General features: G+C 43.8%; 1 protein-coding gene across 1 annotated transcript in view; it reads right to left on the reverse strand.

The window, feature by feature from the left end:
- The window catches only part of USP43 (ubiquitin specific peptidase 43), a 523315-nt gene that overhangs the window by 79890 nt on the left and 419732 nt on the right, over positions 1 to 23693 (reverse strand). The window contains exon 7 of the mRNA XM_030208099.1: positions 5837 to 5999. Within this exon, the coding sequence (XP_030063959.1) occupies positions 5837 to 5999 (163 nt within the window). The remainder of the gene's footprint in view (positions 1 to 5836; positions 6000 to 23693) is intronic.

Raw genomic sequence — 23693 nt, forward strand, 5'->3', positions numbered from 1 at the left:
CCTCCTCTCTCCCTAATCAGGCCAGGTACCAGTGTCTCCAATTGCAGCTGAGTATCTAGGCCACAGTTCATTTCAATACTGCTCTTCAGTTGATCAGCAAAGTCATTAAGGGGGGGGGGGGGGGAATCTATATATGGTGCCTAAAAAATCCACGCAGAAAACATTTCTACCTAAGCCTGTTCTATGAGCCGCGCCTAGATTTGGGCTCATTATATAGAATTCGCTTAGGCAAAATTGTAGCACCTAAATCTATGCACCTCCATTTACACCAATGAAAGCATGGCATAAATCCCAGCAGGCAGATTTAGGCGCAGAGGGCCATATTCTATAACAGTGCGCATAAATTTTGTAATGCCCACGTCCCTGCCCATAACCAAGCCCCCTTTACCCGTGCGCGTTAGAAGTTAGGTGCACTGTGTTACAGAATACGCTCAAGTTGTCTGCCTAAATTCTAATTATTGTTAATTAGTGAGTTGAACGGGTAGATGTGAAGCGTCTGTTCACGCTTTCCAAAAATACTAGGACTAGGGGGCATGCGATGAAGCTACAATGTAGTAAATTTAAAACAAATCGGATAAAAATGTTCTTCACTCAACATGTAATTAAACTGGAATTCGTTGCCAGAGAATGTGGTAAAGGCGGTTAACTTAGCGGAGTTTTAAAAAGGTTTGGACGGCTTCCTAAAGGAAAAGTCCATAGACCGTTATTAAATAGACTGGGGAAAATCCACTATTTCTGGGATAAGTAATATAAAATGTTTTGTACATTTTTGGGATCTTGCCAGGTATTTGTGACCTGGATTGGCCACTGTTGGAAACAGGATGCTGGGCTCGATGGACCTTTGGTCTTTCCCAGTATGGCAATACTTATGTACTTAGTGCTCATTATTGCTTGTTAAATGCTGTTATGCATGTTGTTATAGAATATGCTTGGATTTCAGTGCGGAGCTCTAGGCATGATATATAAAATCTGGGGGTAAGGGGGTAATTTTATAAGGAGCTGGCCTAGTTTCAGACAGTAAGAGCATGCGTGAATGGCAGTTTTCTAGCCACTGACATGCATACATGACATCTTATAATATACTGACTAGCGTGAAAGTAGGTTCAAGTTTAAATTCCATATTTATTTGATATACTCCTACTGGTAAGCCATCTAGGTGGTTTAAATAAAACTATATTATACAATACATTGTGCATAAGTTCTATGGTATATACTTTCACTGTGAGCATGCACAAGGGCGGGGCATGAGCAGAGTCTACACTTACACATATTCCTTTAATTTATGTGCATACTTACAGGAAGTACATGCTAACAATCATACTTTGAGCTTGTGCAAGCACTAGCGTCTACATGTACATATGTTCTTTTGTGCCTAGTTGCGTACACTAGTATTTTCACATTAGTATTTTATAAAGTCAAGAAGGGGTGTACTAGACTTCGTAAAAGAAACTTAAAATAGGTGTGTGAAAACACACACCAACCAATATTCAAAGTGAGTTAACCGGCCGGGAACGGCCGCCAACTGGTTAACTCACTTCTCAGTGGATAACCGGTCATTTTCAGCAGCAATTAACCAGTTATCGCCACTGAAAATGAATTGAAAATAAAGCTGGCAAGGCTGGGGGCATGACCGGATAAGTCCTGATATTTGGAACTTAAGCGGCCAGGCTTAGTGGACAAATAAGACTGAATAAAAAGTAGGCCTATCGTTGTCCACTAAACCATGGTCGCATAAGTCTGAATATCAATTTGAGTACTTATGTGCTAGCCGGCGTTGAAAAAAATGGATAGTCAATGTTGGTTGCCGGAAACGGCCTAGCACTGAATATCCGGGTTGAACGCTGGGCATGGGCAGTCAAAGCACTGCCTGCTACCAGCTGAATATTGGGGGAACAGTACCTAGATACGACTTTATAATGTTACCAATAGGTTAAAAATTATTTTTTATGCTGATGACCTTTGTGGCCCGACCCTAGGCCTCTGCAAAGCCAGGGCCTTTCTTGATGCCTCCAGCCAGCCTTCTTACACTCCCAGGTGGCCCAGGATGGCAGCAATCATGCCAATTGTGTGACCCCCATTCCGAGATTGCCAAAATGGGCCCCACTTTCCCAGATCCAAGGAGCTATCACTATACCCCAGGAGCCTAAAAATTTTGAAAAATCATTTTTAACCTGTTGGTTACAATAAATTACCTCTACAGGACCTCTCTATCAGCAAGGCTGAAGGTGCTATCTCTGTCATGTTTCTATTCCCACTCAACATAAGAAATTGAGATATGAACCTCCTGTTCCTCTCATAGTGACATGTACATGATTAATAGGCCATCAGGCTGGCTTTATTTTTATTCACTTGAATAATATTTTGAACTTACATTCTTGTCATTTCCACAGCTTGTAAAACATTGCTGTTTGGATTAGGCCATTTCATGATCAGATCTAATAAAAAATTCAGAGATGCAGCTTGCTGGATTAAAATTTACAGAAAGATGTGGTGTTTAACTTTGTATCTTGTAGAGGTTATGTCGGCTTCTGTTCACTTACAGATTCAGTAAAACATATATTTTGACCAGGGATACCTAAACCTTTGTGCATAGCTATCTGTGTCCTATCTACAAGGACATTTTTTTTTCAATGTCGTGTACGTAAGAACATAAGAGTAGCCATACTGGGTCAGACCAATGGTCCATCTAGCCCAATATCCTGTTTCCAACAGTGACCAAGCCAGGTCACAACTACCTGGCAGAAACCCAAATCATGGTAACATTCTATGCTACAAATCCCAGGGCAAGCAGCTGCCTCCCCATGTCTGTCTCAATAGCAGACTATAGACTTTTCCTCCAGGAACTTGTCCAAACCTTTTTTAAACCCAGATCACCAAGCGGATGTTCTATGCAATGTGGAGGCTGCGGCGTGTTAGGTTTTGTCTCATCAGAGAGCTCTTCCGCACTCTCGTTCACTGGCTAGTTCTGTCTCACCTGGACTACTGCAGTGGGTTTTATGCAGGCTGCCAGGAGCATCTACTGAGGAAATTCCAGACTGCCCTGAATACTGCTGCAAGACTCATCTTGGGCAAACCGCGCTTGGTTTCTGCGCAGCCCCTACGTTTCAATCTACACTGGCTACCTGTGAGAGAACGAATCGCATTCAAGATCTGCACTCTGACATATAAAATAATCTATGGCTTAGTACCGGAATATATGATTCCGCTCATAGATCTCCCACCTAGAAATGCCATCACAACAGCACGCACCTTTTTACAACTGCATTATCCATCTTGCAGGGGTGTTAAATACAAGCTTCTTTTTGCCTCTACTTTCCACTACTCCAGCCCGAAGACTTGGAACGCTCTTCCCCTGTACCTAAAATCGCAAGCTGACCACCTTCTTTTCAAGAAGCTGCTGAAAACGTACCTTTTTGAACAAGTGTATTCCATTAGTAATTCTGCTGTTTAGCCATCCTAATTGCTGCTATCGTTTTATCCTTATTTTACTGCTAAATTCATGTGTTGTATCTTTCAACTTTTGTAATTCATGGAAGCCACATTGTGTCTGCATTTGTGGGAAAATGTGGGGTAGAAATGAACCGTAAATAAATAAATAAATAAATAAATAAATACACTAACCACTGTTACCACATCCTCCAGTATAGAGTTCCAGAGCTTAGCTCTTTATTAAAAAGAAATTAATATAACCACTTTTCACTAAAAATAATACAAAGTTGTGCTACTAATGACCTCCCCTGTCCCATTCAACAAGGATAGTAAAATCTCTCCCTCCAAAGCAGATATTTATTCTACTCAGAGCCTAGCAAACAAAACCAAACCCCTGTAAAGTCCAGTGTCTCTCCAAGGGGCTCGCCTAACCACCAAAATGAACAAAGTTTTAAGAGTGATCAGAGTCCTTGTGAAACATTTGGCCAAGATAGGGGTTCCCAAACCTGGTCTTGTATGTACCCCAGCCAGTCAGGTTTTCAGGATATCCATAACGAATATTCATGAGAGAGGCTTGCATGCAGTGGAGGCACTGCATGCAATTCTGTCTCACGAAAATCTGATTGACTGGGGTGCCTCCAGGACCAGATTTGGGAACCACTGGGCCAAGACATAGAATACTGAACAAGAAACCTGAGACAGAATTAATAGAGCTGACTTCCTAGGTCACATGTCCACACGTGTGGATAAAAAAAAACTCCTTCCAGGTTACCGTTGAACTCTGACATCTGCAGAATATTGTGTGGGAATAGTACACTAAACACAAAAGTTATTTTGAAGGTTAGGGGATGGGGGTGGAATTAGAGACAAGACAGATACACACAGATTTGTTGACCTTCATAACCCATTTTCTGCCTGGAAGGTAGGCTAAAAACAACCAAGGAACAGATGTAGTCCACACTGGTGATATTATTATGTCACAGGGAGAGAAGATTTACGAGTCATGTGAAGGCTCAAAGGTAAGATACCACCATTCAAAATCTCTGTAGCAGGCAAACTTTTACTTAGCTAGCCATGACTGGCATATTTATGTCTCATTTTTCATTACTAAATATTTTTTTTAGAATCATATCATACCGAAAAGTCCTTTCAAATTAAATATGAACGGGCCACAAGATGCAGTGTGAAAAATATTGATTTCAGGCAAAGGGAATAGGGATCAAGAAAGAATTATTATTGCCCAAAGTCTGAAGGCATTATTGACTCCAAAACATGCAACTTCCCCTTGAGGAGTTCAGTACTTTACCACTATTGAGTGCAAGCTGCAGCCTGGATTTTCTTTATGATTCTGTCCTAGAAAAATTAAGTTCTGAATATTTATAGGTCTCAAAGAACTCCTATGTTAAAACTGCAGTTTTCACTTGCTGAGGATAGACTTTTGTTCTGAAATTTGGCATACTGCCTGGCATTGGGGCTTACACTGTATAGGTAATTTTTTTTAATCAATTCAGTGACTTTAGAGATAGATGAGGTTAAAAATGGTAAAATGCTAATTTATTTATTTAAAATTATTTATAAACTTCCTCTCTGAGGATGAAATCAGTACACTCTCCAGGTGGTGTTCAATCAATATACATACAAAACACACATACAGATTCAAATTTAGGGCCCTGTTTACTAAGCTGCGCTAAGGGTGCACTAGCATTTTTAGCGTGCGCTAATGATTAGCATGCATTAAATGCTAAAGTTGTCCATAGGAACATATGGGCGATTCTGGCATTTAGCATGCGCTAAAAACTCTAGCACACCTTAGTGAACAGGGCCCTTAGAGTGATTACCTAGGTTTCTTCTGTGTATTTGTTAAATGAGGGGAGCTTTCTGGTAAGGGGAGGTTTCTGAAAGTGTGAAGCATTTTGAGTGATGTAGCAGTCTATCTCCAAGGGTAGGAACAGAGAATAGAAGGTAATTCACGAATCACAAGGAGAGAGCTTGGAGAATGGATGTGGTTCAAGCTCTAGGGAACCGAGAGGTTGTACCTTCCAGTTCCCACTTAGGAGGTGAGGGGCCAACTTCAAGTCTGAGGAAGGTTAGAGGAGTTTCAGAAGTGATGTAGAAGTCTGGAGTGGTCTGGAAGGCATTTGGCCCAAATTTCTGGAATTGTGCTCTGCCTGGTAATGAAGGACTCCAGTTGGGTAGTTAATAAAGTTTTTTGTGGTATGTAGGAATCTAATGAAACTTAGCTGCCTACATTAAGGCCCTCTCTTTTTGGGGGTGGGGGTGGATTTTTAGTTAGGAAAATATAGGTGGCTAGATTTTCTGAATCTCAGCCTGAATGTATTCAATTAGCTAAAAATGATACCAATGGACCCCCCCCCCCCCACCTCTGACTCCCATATGCCACCTCTACCTGCTTGCTTGCTGTCCACTTCCCTCCGTGTTGCAGAGGATAATCTGGATCTTCCCAAGGCCTCCGTGGGGCAGGAACTCAGATGAAAAAGCCCCCGACGGGGGCAGCTTTTGCCCTTCAGGTTCAGAAGAGTAAGGGGAAGATGGAAGACTCTGAGGGTAACCTTAGGAGAAGAACATAACAGAGCAAAAAGAAATATGAAGTCTAAAGCATGCTTTCTGGTAAGGCTTAATATTTTATATCTAGACCCAGTGTTCAAAAACGCACCATAGAGGGGCAGCAGATAGCATCACCAAACTAAAACTAAGCATAGTCAATACAAAAAAGATCATTATTAGGTTGAGGATGACAATACGATTTTGAGATCTTCACTGCTTAGTTTTGAGCTGTTCCTCAGTAGGAAACCTAAGCTTGGATACAAATTTGGCAACTGCTGTAATTGACAGTCCCTGTTCTTTCGAGCTTAGGATCTAATAAAGACAAACAGACAGATAGACAAGAAGCACATAAAATACATTGGAGGATAGGTCTTTGAGTTATAATATGCTTCTGAAGATCTACTTTTCTTTATTTGAGGACATACCAGCAAGCTCAAAATGAGTTACAAAATAAACAATATAACAAAGCAATAATAATACACAATACTAAAAAATGAAAATATAAAATTATAGACTTCTTCACTTATATAAGTTCTCCTATCCCTGAATAAAACCTCCCATACTCTTAAATACCAAACATTTTTGAAAATAGCAAGCGTTCAAACGTTTCACATTGGATATGTACCATCGATAGGAATATTATTCTACAGTTTTTGACCCATATATCCTGAAATACAATAAGAAGTATATAATAATCAAATTCCACTTGGAATCTGAAATAAATATTATGATAAGCATAACAGGTGATTCACAAGATACCAACAACTTTTTAAAATATGCTGGACCTTCTAACATAAAGCATAGACCACCAAACATGCACTTGAAAATCAAATGGCAACCAATGTAGCTCTCTCAAAGAAGGAACTGCATGATCAAAAGACTTCTTATTTGTTAGTAGATGTGCTGCTGCTATGTTTTGTACTAACTGTAATCTTTTGATATGATATTTGGGCAAACCACAATAAAGTGCATTACAATAGTCTGAACTGGATGTAACAAAGGCATGAATCAAGATGGCTACATCTTAACCATCTGATTAATCTTAGACTTGCAAAGAAAGCCCAAAAAGCTTCAGCTGAATTCCAATTTATTATCAATCCGAACCTCTGAGTTCTTCATCAACGTTTTTTTTCAGTGATGCAAATCCCATCCAATACTAGTTTTACTGTTAATACATTCTGTTTTCAAGAAAATCACATATAATACGTTTTCTTCAAGTTTAACTTCAGCTCCATCCTCTTAAACCAAGCAAATAGCTCAGTCAAACACTTATTCATAATACACACCCTCTTCTTGATGACTGCCTAATTCAACCCGAAGTTGGACGTCATCCGCATATAAATGACAAGAGATCCCAAAACTCTCAATAACATCCACAGCAGATATAAATTCAACAACAATGGGGAAAGTACTGAATATTGGGGAAGACCACAATCGAGTTCCACACTCTTCTTCAACACATTCTCATTCCAATAGACCCTTTGAGAATACTTAGTCAAGAATGAATATTGAGTATTATTTGCAAACATTGTCCAATCTTCCTGAAAAAGTGAAACACACTGCTGTAGTAGACCAGCCTCTAGGTATTTCATCCACTAGATAGGGAGACCTCCCCCTCTGTGGTATGTTAAACCCACCCCTAAATAGCTGGCTCCTACATCCAAGTTGAAAGTCATACAGAGCCTTCATCTCAGTTCATACTGCAACTACTCATCATTTCTAAAGTGCTACCAACCACTATCCAGACAAATATAAAAGACTGTATACAGCTTACTATATAGTGAAGACAAACAGACTCCAGAGAATGTATTATAAATTATTATAAATATTACTATATATTTATTATAAAGTCTAATGCAGATGGTGATGGTTCCATTTTGCTAATTTATTCAAAACAAAACTAAAAGCCAGGGTTGTGAAGTCAGAGTTGGTGTCAGTAAAAATGTACCGAATCCGACTCCAGCTTCAAAATAAAGAAATATTATAATATACGACAAATGTATCATTTTATACTTTCACATACATATCTTTGTCCTGGATCTAAAGTAACATTTACCAGTACTTTAGATCCAGAACAAAAAACATCAGTAGGAGTTGGGGTCGGAGTCAGATAGTATTAAAATAGAGGAGTCAGAGTTGGAGTCAAAGATTTCGTGTTCTGACTCCACAGCCCTGCTCAAAGCAACAGACTCCACGGTAGACAAAATAGAAAAAGAGAAAAAAAAAAAAAAACCCTACTCAGCAAGTGGCAACACAATACAGTAGTAACTCTTTCCTGGTTACATCCATAGTCTGGATTTTCATGCTCCAAGGAGGTATAAACTTATTTACAACAGCTGAGTCAAATGATGCAATTTCTACCAAGATAGGCTCTTTCCATTATCCTCCAAGGGGTTTTTGCAGGCACTTAGGCCAATAGTTTCCTGCAGGGCTTTTTTTGAGGGGGTACTTGGGGGTACTGAGTACCGGCACCTTTTCCATTGTCTGCTAAAATTGACCCATGGTCCCCAAGTTTTAATGAAAGAGTTCAGGCTCTACCAGTGGCGTACCAAGGGGGGGGGGGGGGGCGGCCCGCCCCGGGTGCACGCCACTGGGGGGTGCCGCGGCGCGCACCTGTGGGCTCCGAGTTCGCTACGCTAACTTTGCTGGTTCGCTGCAGCTCCCTCCCTCTGCCCCGGAACAGGTTACTTCCTGTTCCGGGGCAGAGGGAGCTGCAGGTTACTTCCTATTCCGGGGCAGAGGGAGCTGCAGCGAACCAGCGAAGTTAGCGTAGCAAACTCAGAGCCGAGAGGCGCGCGCCGCGGCACCCCCCCCAGTGGCGTGCACCGGGGGGGGGGTGTCATTTCACCGGTGGGAGGTGTCAATTTGCGGGGGGGGGGGGCGCATCGGCGATCCGCCCCGGGTGTCATCGAGGCTAGGAATGCCACTGGGCTCTACGCACCAATTCTGCGACTGCTTGCAGGGGGCCTGGCCATTGTGGGGTGGGTCCCTCAGTGATAACCCCACCCTTGAAGGGCGGCCTGGCATTTGAGTACTGGCACCTTTTTTGCTAGAAAAAATGCACTGGTTTTCTGCCTCCATGAGATAAGCTGCACGGTGTCTTGCCTAATCACTCCACCTTTTCTGAGCAAAACCCTCAGTAAGCAGCTCTCCTTTATATTGTGTCTTACTATTTGCACTCATAACTGTGGATAAAACAGTACTTTTAACTGTGGAAATAGTATTTTCTGAAATTCCTTTTCAAAATGGAAGCGAGTTCCTATTTTTACTCTGAAAATACTGTATGTGTGTACACTTCACTGATCAGGCAGTTATATAATTATTTTCTAAGGGCCCTGTATTCAAAATGATTTAAGGGCCCCTTTTACAAAGGCACGCTAGCGTTTTAAGCGGGCACTAAACGCTAGAGATGCCCATAGTTTCCTATGGGCGTCTCTAGCATTTAGTGCACACTAAAAATGCTACCACACCTTTGTAAATGACCCCTTAAATGAGCAAGGCTCCTGCCCACTTAAATTGCACTCAGTAGGTTGGTCACTCTAACTGGCCATGTTAAAAGTGGTCGCGAAAGGGCGGAGTCAGGGAGTCGCTGGAAGCTATGTGTGCTAGTAATATTCAGTGCCTGTGCCCATATTGCTAACTGGGCATGTAGGACCACATAAGTAGCAGCCCTAAATTTGCTCAGTTAGCTAGGCAGGTGCCTGCACTGAATATTGGCTGGCACCCACATAGCTGTCAGTTTATTTATTTATTAGGATTTATTTACCGCCTTTTTGAAGGAATTCACTCAAGGCGGTGTACAGTAAGAATAGATCAAACATGAGCAGGAGGCAGTTAGAGCAGTAAAAATATTCAAACAACAATACAAAGTATGGCATGGTCTACTACTTGCAATGACAACACGATATGTACTAGAACATTATAATTGGTAGTGAAGGGTAAGGCAAAGTTGTGGCCTGAAGCTCATTGCCCGTTCCTCCCACCCCCCTGAAATAAGTTCTGATCCCTTCTCACCCCCCACCCTCCTAGCTACTTGCTTTGGTGGTCTAGTGACCCGTGTTGATTTTTGCCTGAATTTTTTCACCAATTTTTATGTGATTCCTTCTGCATGTTTTTGTTTGGTTCTGTTATGATTTTTATATGATTTGTTGTAAGTTATTTTATGCATGTTATGCAAAGATAAGTTTGTAGTTTTATTTATTTATATGATCCTTTTTGTTTTAAACTTATCATTGGTATGTGATTATAATTTTGCTTTTTTATCCCACAGTTTTGCCTCTATCACAGCCTTTTCGTGAAACGTGGCCACGACAGGCATAAGTGTACATGTGGCTCAATTAAAGCCTTTGCCATTTTCATCCATGTTTGTTGGTCTGCTGTTTGATCTGCTGCTCTTATTCGTTCAGGATCTGTATATCGTCTGGTGCATGCATAATTTCTGGCAGCTAACTTCAATCCATTCAGGCCCGGATATTCAATGCTGGTGCCTGAATGGATTGAATGCTGAGAGCACTTGGTGGAGAAAATGGCATCCAGTCCAGGGATGCTTTTTGGCACTTCCCTTCCCTTTGAGGCTCATATGCTTGTAGATTCACAGACTGATTCAAAAGGGTCATGTGAGGCTCCTTGTCATTAGTGTGTGTTTGGGGCTTAAATTAAGGACCTAAGGACCACAACTGAAGGTTAGGGGAAAACTCTGTAAGCCACGTAACTTAATTACAACTCTTCTCAGAGATGCCAAGTCTCACGTATTAGGAGTGTGTCACAAACTCATTTGAAGGCTCTCTCACTCTCACACTGTCTGAGCCCCTTCTCTCACTCATTAGGAACCTGTCACGCTCATTCGAAGGCTCTCACTAATGTTTAGAGCCTCAGTACCAGTGCTCTGATTCTGATCATTGCTTTTACAAGCGGCCACCACCAGTAGGATTTCAACTGATCATACTTTCCTGCCTACTTGGCCTCCTCCTGCCATGACACTAATTCTTTCACCTATAAGTACGTGTGTTCTGAAACCAATGCACATAAGAGAAATTTTCAGCCTACTGATTTTAATAAAATTGCCTTCAATCTGTATCTTTTCAGAGGCTCAAAAGAAAAGCACATTTCATTTTATGCTGCTTTTTCATTATTTGCAAAGTGGTCTTTCTAGATTTATATCCTGGACACACTGTCTGAAAGATCTCACTTTCTGGCCTTCATTCTCACTCTTTCATGCGGTAAATCTCACTCTTTTAGATGGTTCACCCTTGGCAGCTCCATCTTCTTCAGGTTTATACATAACTCATGCATGCTACTTTCAAGGGTCATGATATGTCTGAAATCTGCAATACCACTGCATTTTTAGAACACAGTTTTTCATTAGCTCTGTTCAGTAAGAGTCCTCAACCTCAGGAGGCCTTTGAGTAACAGCCTCTTCCCTCTTGGCCTACTGTACTATTAAATCACAATAAGTTTGTGGCAATGATGCTGAGGGTGTGGGACGGGAGGACTCCGTCTCATGATGAGATGCTGATGACTGCAGAAACCCTGTCCCCTTTGATGCTTTCTGGTTTTATAAATCCTTGCTTCACGTTAAAAGTGAATTCATTATTGTCAGGATACCTACTCCAGCATACTCCCAATGTGAATGAGCAGAGTCAAAACATGGAATGCAACTAGTACATACTGTCCTCCCTCCAGCTCAGCAAGAGGAACTTCAGCTCAGTGCTAGAGTTCAACTCAGTGCCGGACTCAGCGGAGCCCTTTCGAATAGTGTGAGACATGGGATCCTGGACTTGAACAGAGAGGCAGCACTGGCAAACTTTTTTTTTTTCTGGAGCAGGAAGGTATACTGTTCCCTGAGCAGCCATTGAGTAGCCAGATCCAGCCATTGAGTAGCCAGATCTTGAATTTTATTTTTGGGGGTGTGTGTACAAAATTTTGTTCTGCACCCCCCCGCTCTCCACCTTTGCCCTGCTGTCTGTGCCCCCTCCCGAGATTCCAATACCCAAGCTGGCAAGGATCCCGAAATCAGCAGCATTTTCCATGGGCTACCGCAGCACTGCTCCCCCCCCCACCCGCACATGCCCAGTTTACCAAAACCCGAGCATGCACTGGGGGGGGGGAGGGGAGCTGGAATGGCAGCATCAGCCCATAGAAAGTGCCGCCGACTGCTAGGTTACTGGTGGAAGACCACTTCCACTGGTAGGGCCTGGGGACCTCTGCCAACCATAGCAGCAGATGTTGCCACAATTTTAGGAGGACTGACCCCAAAATGTGGGGAGGCTCAGGCCCCCCCTCCTGTGGCTATACGACTTCTGAGCAGGTGACTTACGATTAGATGATTATTATCTACATGGCTCCAGTCAAGGGCTCCTTTTCTTATGCTGTGAGCAATACTAGCTAGGATATGAACCACTTGGTATAAGAGCAGATAATGAAAAGAAATCATACAGAGCATCTAGCAAGGAGGCTCTGCTGCTATTTTCAGCATAGTGAGAAGCAGGTCAGGCAATCTGCCTCACGAATCTTTACTCATCAGCACAGGTAAAGGAAAATGCACATACATAACAGACAATTGGAACATGCATCTGAAAATGTAGAAAGCTGCGCTGAACCAATAATGCAGGTCCTAAAGCACAGTAAGGCACGTCTGCATGTCTGAAACCTGGATTTAAGAATAACACCCCACCCCCCTCTTTACAACCACATTTCTGGCTGAAAGGACTAGAAAGGGTCGCAAACATCATATTTGCTCAGTGGAGATAAGGGCCAATATGGACCCGATTCCATACTTCATTAATTAGCTTTTCAAAACTATGTTTAATTTCTCCAAACTGACCTGATAAAGGGCGAGCAGCTCTTGAAAACCAGTCATAGATATGTACAGTTAGTCCAATAAAAAATGTGTTTGTTGTCCCTTAAACTGAGCAGGAAGGTGCTCCTGCTATTATCGGCTCCACCTTTAGCCTCTTGAGCATTTTGCCTTCCCCAAGAAGTTACTGGAGATACCCTCATACAAGATCTGCTAATTTTTCAGGGAATGATACTTTCTATATGAAAATGAAGGCAATTTTTTTTTCATCTATTTCGTGGCCTAGTGGTTAGGGTGGTGGACTTTGGTCCTGGGGAACTGAGTTTGATTCCCACTTCAGGCACAGGCAGCTCCTTGTGACGCTGGGCAAGTCACTTAACCCTCCATTGCCCCCTATAAGCCGCATTGAGCCTGCCATGAGTGGGAAAGTGCGGGGTACACATGTAACAAAAATAAAATAAATAATTCCCCAGATCTGGTAACAATGACCTACAACAATTGTTCTGAACTTTTAGAACACTGTCAGTTACCCATGGAGCAAGAATACTCTTTTTTTCATATTAAATTGTAAATAGGGGTGGAGTGTCCCAATCTCAGGATGGTCCATCACTGGCTTCACATCCCAGGAGCTCCCCCCCCCCCCCAAAAAAAAAAATTCTTCCCAGTCCTGTCCCTTAATATCTCTCAGCATGCACATTCTTCTCCGAGGGAGCAGGTTCTCCACAAAGGGCCCTCAATAGAAATAGAATAAAATAAAACATAGAAAAGAAAATAAGATGATACCTTTTCTATTGGACTAACTTCATACATTTTTTGAATAGCTTTTGAGGGTAGCCCTTCTGCGTCAGATCAGAAATAAGCAAATGTTGATAGATGACAGTATATATATGTAAAACATTTCAGTGACAGTCTAACAGGGTGAGGGACAGGGAGATATGAATGGTGATAAGAGGGTGACAAAGCAGTAGAATTTCTATGGTTTATAATGGGCTAGAAAACCCAGATCTTTATTAAGTCCTATCTGGTGGGTGTCAAAATATTTAATCATTCTGACTTCAAAGGTCTTACATTCCTGTACTGTATTAAAGTTCTCTTTTAGTATTCTCACCATAAAATCATTGGTACAGTGTTCTGGTTTTGTAAAGGATAAATTCTGGACTCAAAATGGATCCTGACAATGGGCCACTGATGACCTGCCAAGTAAAATTTGAGTTTTATATTTAACTCCAGGTTACAGTCTCACTTATTTCAAAGAATGGGTCCTAGCTCTTTGGGTCTTGAATACCCCCAACAATGACTAAATTCCTTCTCTCTATAAAGGGAGAAATAATTTTGGTTGAGTCATTTTGAAAAGTTGGGTCTGAGGTTTATTATTTTATTTTTTAATGGATTTAGCTCAAACATTTTTCAGTAGTATCTCAAGGCGAATTACATTCAGGCACTGAAAGTATTTCCCTGTCTTCAGAAGGCTTTTTGTGCTTCTTTCAAAGTGATGCTTGAAATGGCACCTCTGCTTTGGTGATTCGCAAACACAGAGAGGCAAACCCCCACTGAGTAGGTAAATTAAATTTACTCTATAAGTATCCTGGTATGCAGTGGCACATACCCAGTTAAATATGTCACTGACTATACAGTTTTAAAGGGGGGGGGGGGGGGGGAAGTTACCAAGCTGTGGTAAAAGTTGGTCATTCACAACAATAAGCTTACCATGGGATTCAAACTGCAATATCACAATAACACAATTTGTGACAAATCTTGCAGAGCCACTGTGGGGAAAATGCAAAAGCTTTCCCTTCCCCCTGAAGATTTTCTTGACTCTTCCAGAGCCAACAGCTCCCAAACCCCCAAAGATAAAATGCAGCCATCCTGCCCCCACCCCAAAGACCCATACCCCCTTCCCTGAAGACCCCCATATCCCCTTAGGTCCTCCTCCTAGGCCTAACTTAACCCATCCCTGGTGGTCTAGGGTAGACTGAGTAGGAGCAATTCCCAGTTGCTTCTACCCCTGCCTGTTCTGCCTGCAACCTCCAAACACACAAACTCTAGCACCCCTTCTCATTCTGCATATTTGTTACCACTTTGGATCTTGTTCGGATAACAAAAGTGGTATATAAATACTTTAGTTAAAAATCAACAACCCCTTTCCATCCATGCTACAAACCTGATACCCATTCCCATCCCAGACACACCCATCCTGATGTCCTTTCCAACCACAAACACAACCCCTAACCCTTAAAACAAGGGGTACAGCTACCACTGAGCAAGCCTGGCAAAATACCCAGGGCAAACCAGTGGTAGGGGTTGCCTGCAGTTGAGTCCTCCCCCTCCCCTACAAGTCCAACATCCCTCCCTTCCTCCGCCTCCTTCCATCCTCCCCTCCCCTTCACACAGGCTTGACATCTCTCTATCCCACCCCCACTCGAGGTCTTCTAAACGTGCAGGGGGCTGCCAGCAGAGACAGTGTTGAAACTAGACTGCCTCTGTGCATCAAAGAGACAGGATACAGCAGAGGAAAGGCCTTGCCGGAGGCAGTCTTGTTTCAGCATTGCCTCAGCTGGTGACTCACTGAGCAGAGGCAAGGGTGATGGAGAGATGCTGGACTTGAATGGGAGGGGGGAGAGAAAGATATTAGATCTGGGGGGGGGGGGAGCAGAAGAAAGAAATCCTGCATTGGGAGTATTGTCTCAATGTTTGTCAGTCAGCCTTTCCCCTCCTTAGACCTTCCCTTTGCTCTTCACTTTTTCCTATTGTGTGGTTTGTCGGTTTCTGTGGTGTGCTTTACGATTTCTTTTCATCTTTCCTACCCAAATTGTAGTTCCTTTCTTGATATATGTTGATATTTATATTTTTAATGTAAACTGCTTTGGAATGTGAGTTAGCAAAGGTGGTACATCAAATGTAAATAAACCATAAGACCTGGAACAAAGGGGAGGGGGAAGAGATGCTAGACTTGGGGGTGGAGCTAAGGGAAAAGAAAGAGAAGAGAGTGAGAAATGCTGGATTTGAGGAAAGTGAAGTAGAGAGAAAAGAGAAAGAGAGAGAGAGAGAGAGAGAGAGAGAGAGAAAGAGACCTGGAGCAAAAGGAGAGGGGGAAAGATGATGGATCTGGGAGGGGGGACAGCAGAAGGAGGCAAAGGAGGCAAGAGAGTGGGAGAAAGGCTGGACTGGTGGAAAGAGGGGAAGTGAAGCTAGACTACTGGAGGGAAGAAGGAAGAGAAGTCGGACTATGGGTGGAAGGGGGAGCAAGGGAGCGTGCAGAAAGAAGGGAAGAGAGAGGGGATAAGCTGAACATTAGGGCAGGAACATAGAGAAGAGATAATGAGCATGGAAGGAGCATAGGGACGAGAACACAGAGGAGCAATGTTGGACAAAAGGGGAGGGATACTGAGCATGGAGGTAGGATAGAGACAAGGACACAAAATTAGATGCTGGACGTCAGATGAGGACGCAGAGAAAAGACAGATGGCGAACACAGAGAAAGAAGAAATTTCAAAAGGACAGGAGACCCTGGAAAGAGAGTTAAGAAAAAAACAGAAACAAGTAGAAAAGAGACACTGAGTCTGGGACCAAAGCAATTCTCAGACAATAAAGGTAGATAAAATTATTTTTTTCTGAATGTATTATTTGTAATATGTCAGCTTTAGGAAATGTGTATCTCTGATATCTTGCATTTCAGTTTCTATTTCTATTACTATGACAGGTTTTCTGTATAGGTCCAGAATGCTTTTGCTTTTTGCAGGGTTTTGTTTACTGAAGCTCTGAAGGGGTTCCTCCTCCTCTTCCCCATCCTCCATTCCCCACTACCTTGGGAAACAGATGGTGTAACAAGGGGCCCCCCCTTAATTGATCTGCCTGGTGCTCATTCAGTCTTTACAACACTGTTTAAAACAATGTTAAATAATAATCCCTAATGAAGAGGGCACTGAATGACAATTAATGGCATCTCTGGAGGCTCAAAATGCTTAGCTTTCCCTCTCCTAGAGGGATTAAACAACATGTTTGTTTTTGGTGTTCTTCCATTCTTGCACTCCTTGTGAAAAAGCAGATGACAGGCATTCTGAGGGGAATAATGCCCTGTATTCCAGTCAGCCAGGCTTCTGAGCTGGCAATGTTTGACATGTATTTAGACCGTAAGAGCAAAAATCCATTAATTCAAGTTTTAACAAAGCATTTGCAGGTCAACCTGTAATGTCTGTCCCGCCTCAGGGCTCTCAAACTTAGCAGTCCATATTCTGTTCACCCAAAAGCACCCCCCCCCCCCCCCCAGAAGCCTTAAGTATGCATGATGAGAAAGACATAGCTCATTCACAAACTACAATACACACTTAAGCCGTCACCTTTTCTGAAATGTGTTCTCTCTCTCTCTCTCTCTGGATGAACACTTCCAGTATAAATCTATGTCTTGTCGTGCAGATTAATGGCACTGGAGAGAAGGCCTTTTAATGGCTCATTATACTCATTAAATTTGCAGGCTTTCTGGTTTGATGATTTACGCCAATAACTTCATAGATTTTCCCATCCTTGTGGATTAGCATTCTGTGGCAACCTCATTTGCAAATAGGGATAAAAAATAGGTTTTTCAAAGGCCATCCCTATCAATACAAGGGAGGCTTGATTGTTGCTAATTTGCATGGAGCCTAGCGAGAAGCTGTCTTCGTATCAAATGCAAAACCCATTTTGCGGCATAATAACTACGGCCGTCATGTCAGAACGGGGACAAGATTGCTTTCTCCTGCTGGCGCTGCAATGCCCCAGACCCCTGGCAGGAGGCTGGATTTTTAAAGATACAGTGCAACATTTGCAAAAGGCAAGCAGGCTCATGGATGTTTACCAAGCAGACTGAAGGGAACCTTACACCCCATTGGCTAGTGGGTTCAAGTGGCTATAGGTGCCAGCACTATTTATTTATTTAGATTTTGCTCACACCTTTTTCAGTAGTAGCTTAAGGTGAGTTACATTCAGTTACTCTGGATATTTCTATGTCCCAGGGGTGCTCCCAATCTAAGTTTGTACCTGAGGCAATGGAGGGTTAAGTGACTTGCCCAAGATCACAAGGAGCAGCAGTGGGGTTTGAACTGGCTGCCTCTGGATTGCAAGACTGGTGCTCTAACCACTAGGCCACTCCTCCACTATGGGTACATGTGATGTTTGAGAACCCCCCAATGTTGAACAAACTTCTTCACTGTGTTCAGGGAAGGGTAATTTTTATGTTGCAATTGTTTTGGAAAGTTGGATGCTATCTTTTTCAGGTCTCTGAGGATACAGGACAAGTGCCATATAATTAGAAAACTCTTCCCGCAGTTGCTGCATCCCTTAGATAAAAATCTGTTGAATATTGACAATGAAGTCATTAATTATATTTGGAGATCATCATCATATCAGGTACATCCGTGAATGAAGTGACGGATCCTCAGGCATTCCAGTCAAACTAGCAAGAATAGGTCTGTTAATTTGGTTTATGACAGGTAATAAATAGAAATAAAACAAACAAAGAAAATAAGGTATCTTTTTTTATTGGACTAACTTAACAGATTTTTTGATGCGCTTTTGAAGGTAACCCTTCTTCTTCAGATCAGAAAGTCCGTAAGAGAAAGAGAAAGGGAAAGGCAGAGGCCAGCTTGGGTTTATGGCATTAAATAAGAAATAGACCAGAAAAACCTTTTTGGTCAGGACAGTTGCAGAACAAAATGGCACTCTGCTTTCAGCACCCCCTTTTCTGTTTGGGCTTGCACGCTCACAAAGGGGTCCTTTTACTAAAACATATTCAAATCTGGCCTTAACGCATTTTAAAGCAGGAGTTTCCAGTTCACTAAGCCCAGATGTAACACGTCTGTATTTAGGGCTTCTTAAATATTGTTTTATTGCAGATCCCATGCTAATTTTTCCATTATCGTGCAGGACTTGGAAAAAAAATTGTCTGTGTCATCCAGTTAGTATGTGCTAATGTGAACATACTAGCTAGATAACGCTTTCATGCCTATTCTCTACCCATGACAAACCCCCTCCCAAAAATATTTAAAAAAATAAATAATGCACAATTAGTACAAGCAAACTGGAGAGGCTCTTGCCCAGTTAAACCCCACTGAGGGGGCCCTTTTACTAAGCCGCTTAGGCACCTACATATGCCCAATGTACGTCAATTCGGAGTTACCGCCTGGCTACTGAGTGGCCCATGTGGTAATTTCATTTTTGCTACGCGTCCACTACATACGCCAGAACATATATTTTATATTCTGGCGCACGGTGAAAAGCAGGCAGTAACTGACTTGATGCGCATAGGCGATTACCGCATGGTTAACACGCGAGACGTTACTGCTAACTCAATGGCTGGCGGTAAGGTCTCGGACCCAAAATGGATGTGTGCCAATTTTTATTTTTCCCACATGTCTATTTTCGTCAAAAATTTTAAAAAGGCCTTTATTAAAGGTACGCTAAAAAATGGATCTGCGCGCGCCAAAAATATGCGCCTACATTAGTGCAGCCCATTTTTCAGCACACCTTAGTAAAAGGACCCCTGAGTGAGCCAGCAGCCAATATTCAGTGACACTTAACCAGTTCATACCACTGAATACGACCACTAACCAGCCATCCCCTAACCAGATAGGTTAGGGGTAGACCAGGGGCAGACCTAGGGTTGAGCATCAACTTAGCTGGTTAGCGGTGATTTTCAGACCATTGACCAGCAAAGTAACCACAGAAAATTAGGACAGCAAGAATAGCTGGTCCGAAATTTATGCACCAAGTTAACTGAGCACCGGTCTGAATATTAAATGGTGCCCGGTTAACTTCTGGGTTAGCAGACTTCCTCAAGATATTTAGTGCCTGGAGACGCACATGCCCTGGTTTTGAATATCCAGGGTAAGTTCAGCCTATGGAACTCAGCTGTACTTCTTGGTTTAAATCAGCATGTTGCCAAAATGTTCAAGCACTGTTTAATTTTTCAGTACATACATAAATATTTCAACAGCATGTTTTGATCGAGTGCATAAGCTTCCAGAGACCTCATCTGCTATCAGACTTCTAGAGGTCCCTACATTTTATCTTCCAGGACAAAAACTAGGAATCACCTTAGTTAAGCAAGCTTATATAAACTCAAAGTTCCTCCTAAAGTTGGTTTTTATGATAAAACTAGTAAAAAAGGCCCGTTTCTGACACAAATGAAACGGGCGCTAGCAAGGTTTTCCTCGGCTCTCCTGCAGCCACCCATGTCCAGCAACCCTCCTCTCCCCCTGCAGCCACCCATGTCCAGCGACCCTCCTCTCCCCCTGCGCCCACTGCAGCCACCCATGTCCAGCGAACCTCCTCTCTCCCCTGCCCCCCCTCCAGCCACCCATGTCCAGCGACCCTCCTCTGGACATGGATCAGCTGTGAGGCATGTTTTTTTTTCCCCCGGGTTCTGAAGTTGACATCATAATGGCTACGGTGATGTCAACCTGATCTACGGAGCCTAGCAGACCAACTCGGAATGAGCCACGATCCCAGGCAACAAGTCAGAACGTTGGAGGTGAGAATTATTATATAGGATATTACTTGACAAGCAACAAAGCCCGCTTCGTGAAAAATGAAATGGGCCCTAGGAAGGCTCTCGTCTAAGCGATTTCTCCTCTCTCCCCTGCCCTCCCCTCCATGTCCAGCGATTCTCCTCTTTCATCCATGTCCAACGATTCTCCTCTGCCCTGCCCTTCCCTCCCCTCCAATCCATGTCCAGCGATTCTCCTCTGCCCTGCCCTCCCATCCGTGACCTGCGATTCTGCCATCCCCTCCATGTCCAGCGATTCTCCTCTCCCATCCCATCTAATCCATGTCCAGTGATTCTCCTCTGCCCTGCCCTCCCCTCCCATCCATGTCCAGCAATTCTCCTCTGCCCTGCCCTCCCATCCATGTCCCACGATTCTGCCCTCTCCTCCATGTCCAGCGATTCTCCTCTCCCATCCCATTAAATCCATGTCCAGCGATTCTACTCTGCCCTGCCCTCTCATCCGTGTTCCGCGATTCTCCCCTCCCCTCCCATCCATGTCCAGCGATTCTCCTCTGCCCTGCCCTCCCATCCATGTTCCGCGATTCTCCCCTCCCCTCCCATCCCAGTCCAGCGATTCTCCCCTCCCCATCCATGTCCAGCAATTCTCCCCTCCTCTCCCCTGCCCTCTTCTCCTTCCTGCCGCCCTGCCTTTAAACCGTTCATGTTACTTCAGGTTGCGGCGGCGACAGGCTCGGCTCGCATCGCCTTCAGCCTTCCCTTGCCTTCCCTCTCAGTGTCCCGCCCTCCTCTGACATCATTTCATTTTTCCACGAGGGTGGGACACTGAGAGGGAAGGGAACACTGGAGGCAAGCTGACGTCAGCTCATTTGCATGCTGTTATGAACCCAGCCAGCCAGGCATCCAGGGAAGCAGAGTGACCAATTATTATATAGATATTAAGAAAAATAGGAAACATTGAGCAAAGAAAAAAAACCAAGTCTAAATAACTTTAACGCCTATGTTTACTAAGGTGTGCTACTGGGATGTTAGCGTTTTTAATGCGCATAAATGGTTTATACACGTTAAATGCTAATACGCCCATAGAAATGTACAGGCGCGTTAGTGTTTAACATGCCTTAACTTTAAAGGTGCATTAGAAATGTTAACGCACCTTAGTAAACATACCCCTAAATGTTTATTGTGGGATTTGAGGTGTCCGTTTACTAAGCTGCAGTAAAAAGGGGCCTGCGCTAGCGTCAGAGTTTGTTTTTGATGTGCACTGAGGCCCCCCTTTACCTCAGTGGATAAAAGGTTGTCTTTTTGTCTCAAAAAGAAATGGCCATGCGTTACGTGAACCACTTGTCGTGCGGCCATTTGGGGGGGAGCACTTACTGCCACCCACTGAGGTGGGATTAAGGGCTCCCGTGCTAACCCAGCGGTAACCTGGCAACCATAAAGTGGGCAGATGTAAGGATGGAGATAGAGTAAGGGAAAAAAATCTAGTGATTTTCAGCTCTGGATACATAATTTTGGATCTTAATCTACACCATCGCATGGCAAACCTATGTAATCCCCACTTTGGTTAAGGTGGTCTAAGTGGCTGCTTAGATTATACCTAGGATAGGTGGGCAACAGGGGTGCACACTATTATTTGACCAGGGCGGGACTAGGATATACCTAGGAAGCCGAGCAAGCTCTGCACCAGACTTCACATTTCACAAGATGGAGACCACACCAGTTCATTGGCTGTAAAACCAGAACCTTTGCTGTCCTTCAGCTGATGAGGGTACAGCTTCAACCATTTCAACACAACTGGCCAACTATTTACAACAGCTTCTCCTTATTCTCCTTGTTACTTAAACGATTCACCAGTGTGGTGAGGGCTTGGCTTGCACAGTTCACTTGCAGTTACTCACAAGCAGATGTTAACTGTTATCAAAAGTCAATTAGTTAGTAATCACTTACAGGCTCCTTGGTATCGAGGTAATAGACACTGAGGGGCATAATCGAACAGAAACGCCTATCTCCATGGGCGTTTATCTCCGAGAACGGGTCCGTGAAGGGGCGGACCGAATCGTATTTTTGAAAAAACATGGACGTTTATCTTTTTTTGAGCTGGGCGTTTTTGTTTTTCAGCGATAATGGAAACCAAAAACGCCCAGCTCAAAAACGAATAACTCCAAGACATTTATTCGTGGGAGGGGCCAGGATTCGTACTGCACCGGTCCACCTCACATGCCAGGACACCAACCGGGCACCCTAGGGGGCACTTTTACAAAAAAAAAAAAAAAAAAAGGTAAAACAGCTCCCAGGTGCATAGCACCCTTCCCTTGGGTGTGGAGCCCCCCAAATCCCCCTCAAAACCCACTGCCCACAAGTCTACACCATTACTATAGCCCTAAGGGGTGAAGGGGGGCACCTACACGTGGGTACAGTGGGTTTGGGGGGCGGTTTGGAGGGCTCCCATTTACCAGCACAAGTGTAACAGGGGGGGGGGGGGGGGATGAGCCTGGGTCCACCTGCCTGAAGTCCACTGCTCCAGTGACCTGCATACTGCTGCCAGGGAGGTGGGTATGACATTTGAGGGTGAAAATAAAAAGTTGTGAAACGGCATATTTTGTGGTGGGAGGGGGTTTGTGACCACTGGGGGAGTCAGGGGAGGTCATCCCCGATTCCCTCCAGTGGTCATCTGGTCATTTAGGGCACTTTTTGGGGCCTTATTCGTGGAAAAACAGGGTCCAGGAAAAGTGCCCTAAATTCTCGCTAAAAACGCATATTTTTTTTTCCATTATCGGCGAAAGGCGCCCATCTCTGATCGGCAGATAACCACGCCCCAGTTCCGCCTTCACCACGCCTTCGACACGCCCCCATCAACGTTGTCCGCATCCGCGACGGAGTGCAGTTGAAAACGTCCAAATTCGGCTTTTGATTATACCGCTTTATTCGTTTTTGGGAGATAAACGTCTATCTCCCGATTTGGGTCACAATATAGGCGTTCTTCTCTTTCGATTATAAGCAGGACTGTGGCTCTGCAGTAAGGATGTTATAGATATTTAACAAATCTTTTCTTTTCTGCCTCCTATGGTTATAAGTTGCAGGCTGCCTTGAAATATTTGAAAGGTATTAATCCGCAAACGAACCTTTTCCGGGGATGGGAAGGTGGTAGAACTCAGTGGCGTAGCAAGGGGGGGGCGGTCCGCCCCGGGTGTCAGCTCAAGGGGGGTGCTCCCTGCCAGCTCCCCCCACGGTGCAGCATGACACCCCCCCTCGGCGCATCAACATCCCCAGACCCAGTGCCTACCCTCAGCTCCGTCCAACCAGCTCCCGCACCCTACCTTTAAAGAAATCTCGGAAGCCGTGGTGAGGCGAGGCGCAGCGCTTCGCGCCTGTATGTAAAAGAAGTGTGGATCATCTCATCGGGCCTTCCCTCACTCTCTCTGTCCT

Source organism: Microcaecilia unicolor, chromosome 6, assembly GCF_901765095.1.
Source record: "Microcaecilia unicolor chromosome 6, aMicUni1.1, whole genome shotgun sequence".
In the NCBI taxonomy this organism is placed as follows: Eukaryota; Metazoa; Chordata; class Amphibia; order Gymnophiona; family Siphonopidae; genus Microcaecilia; species Microcaecilia unicolor.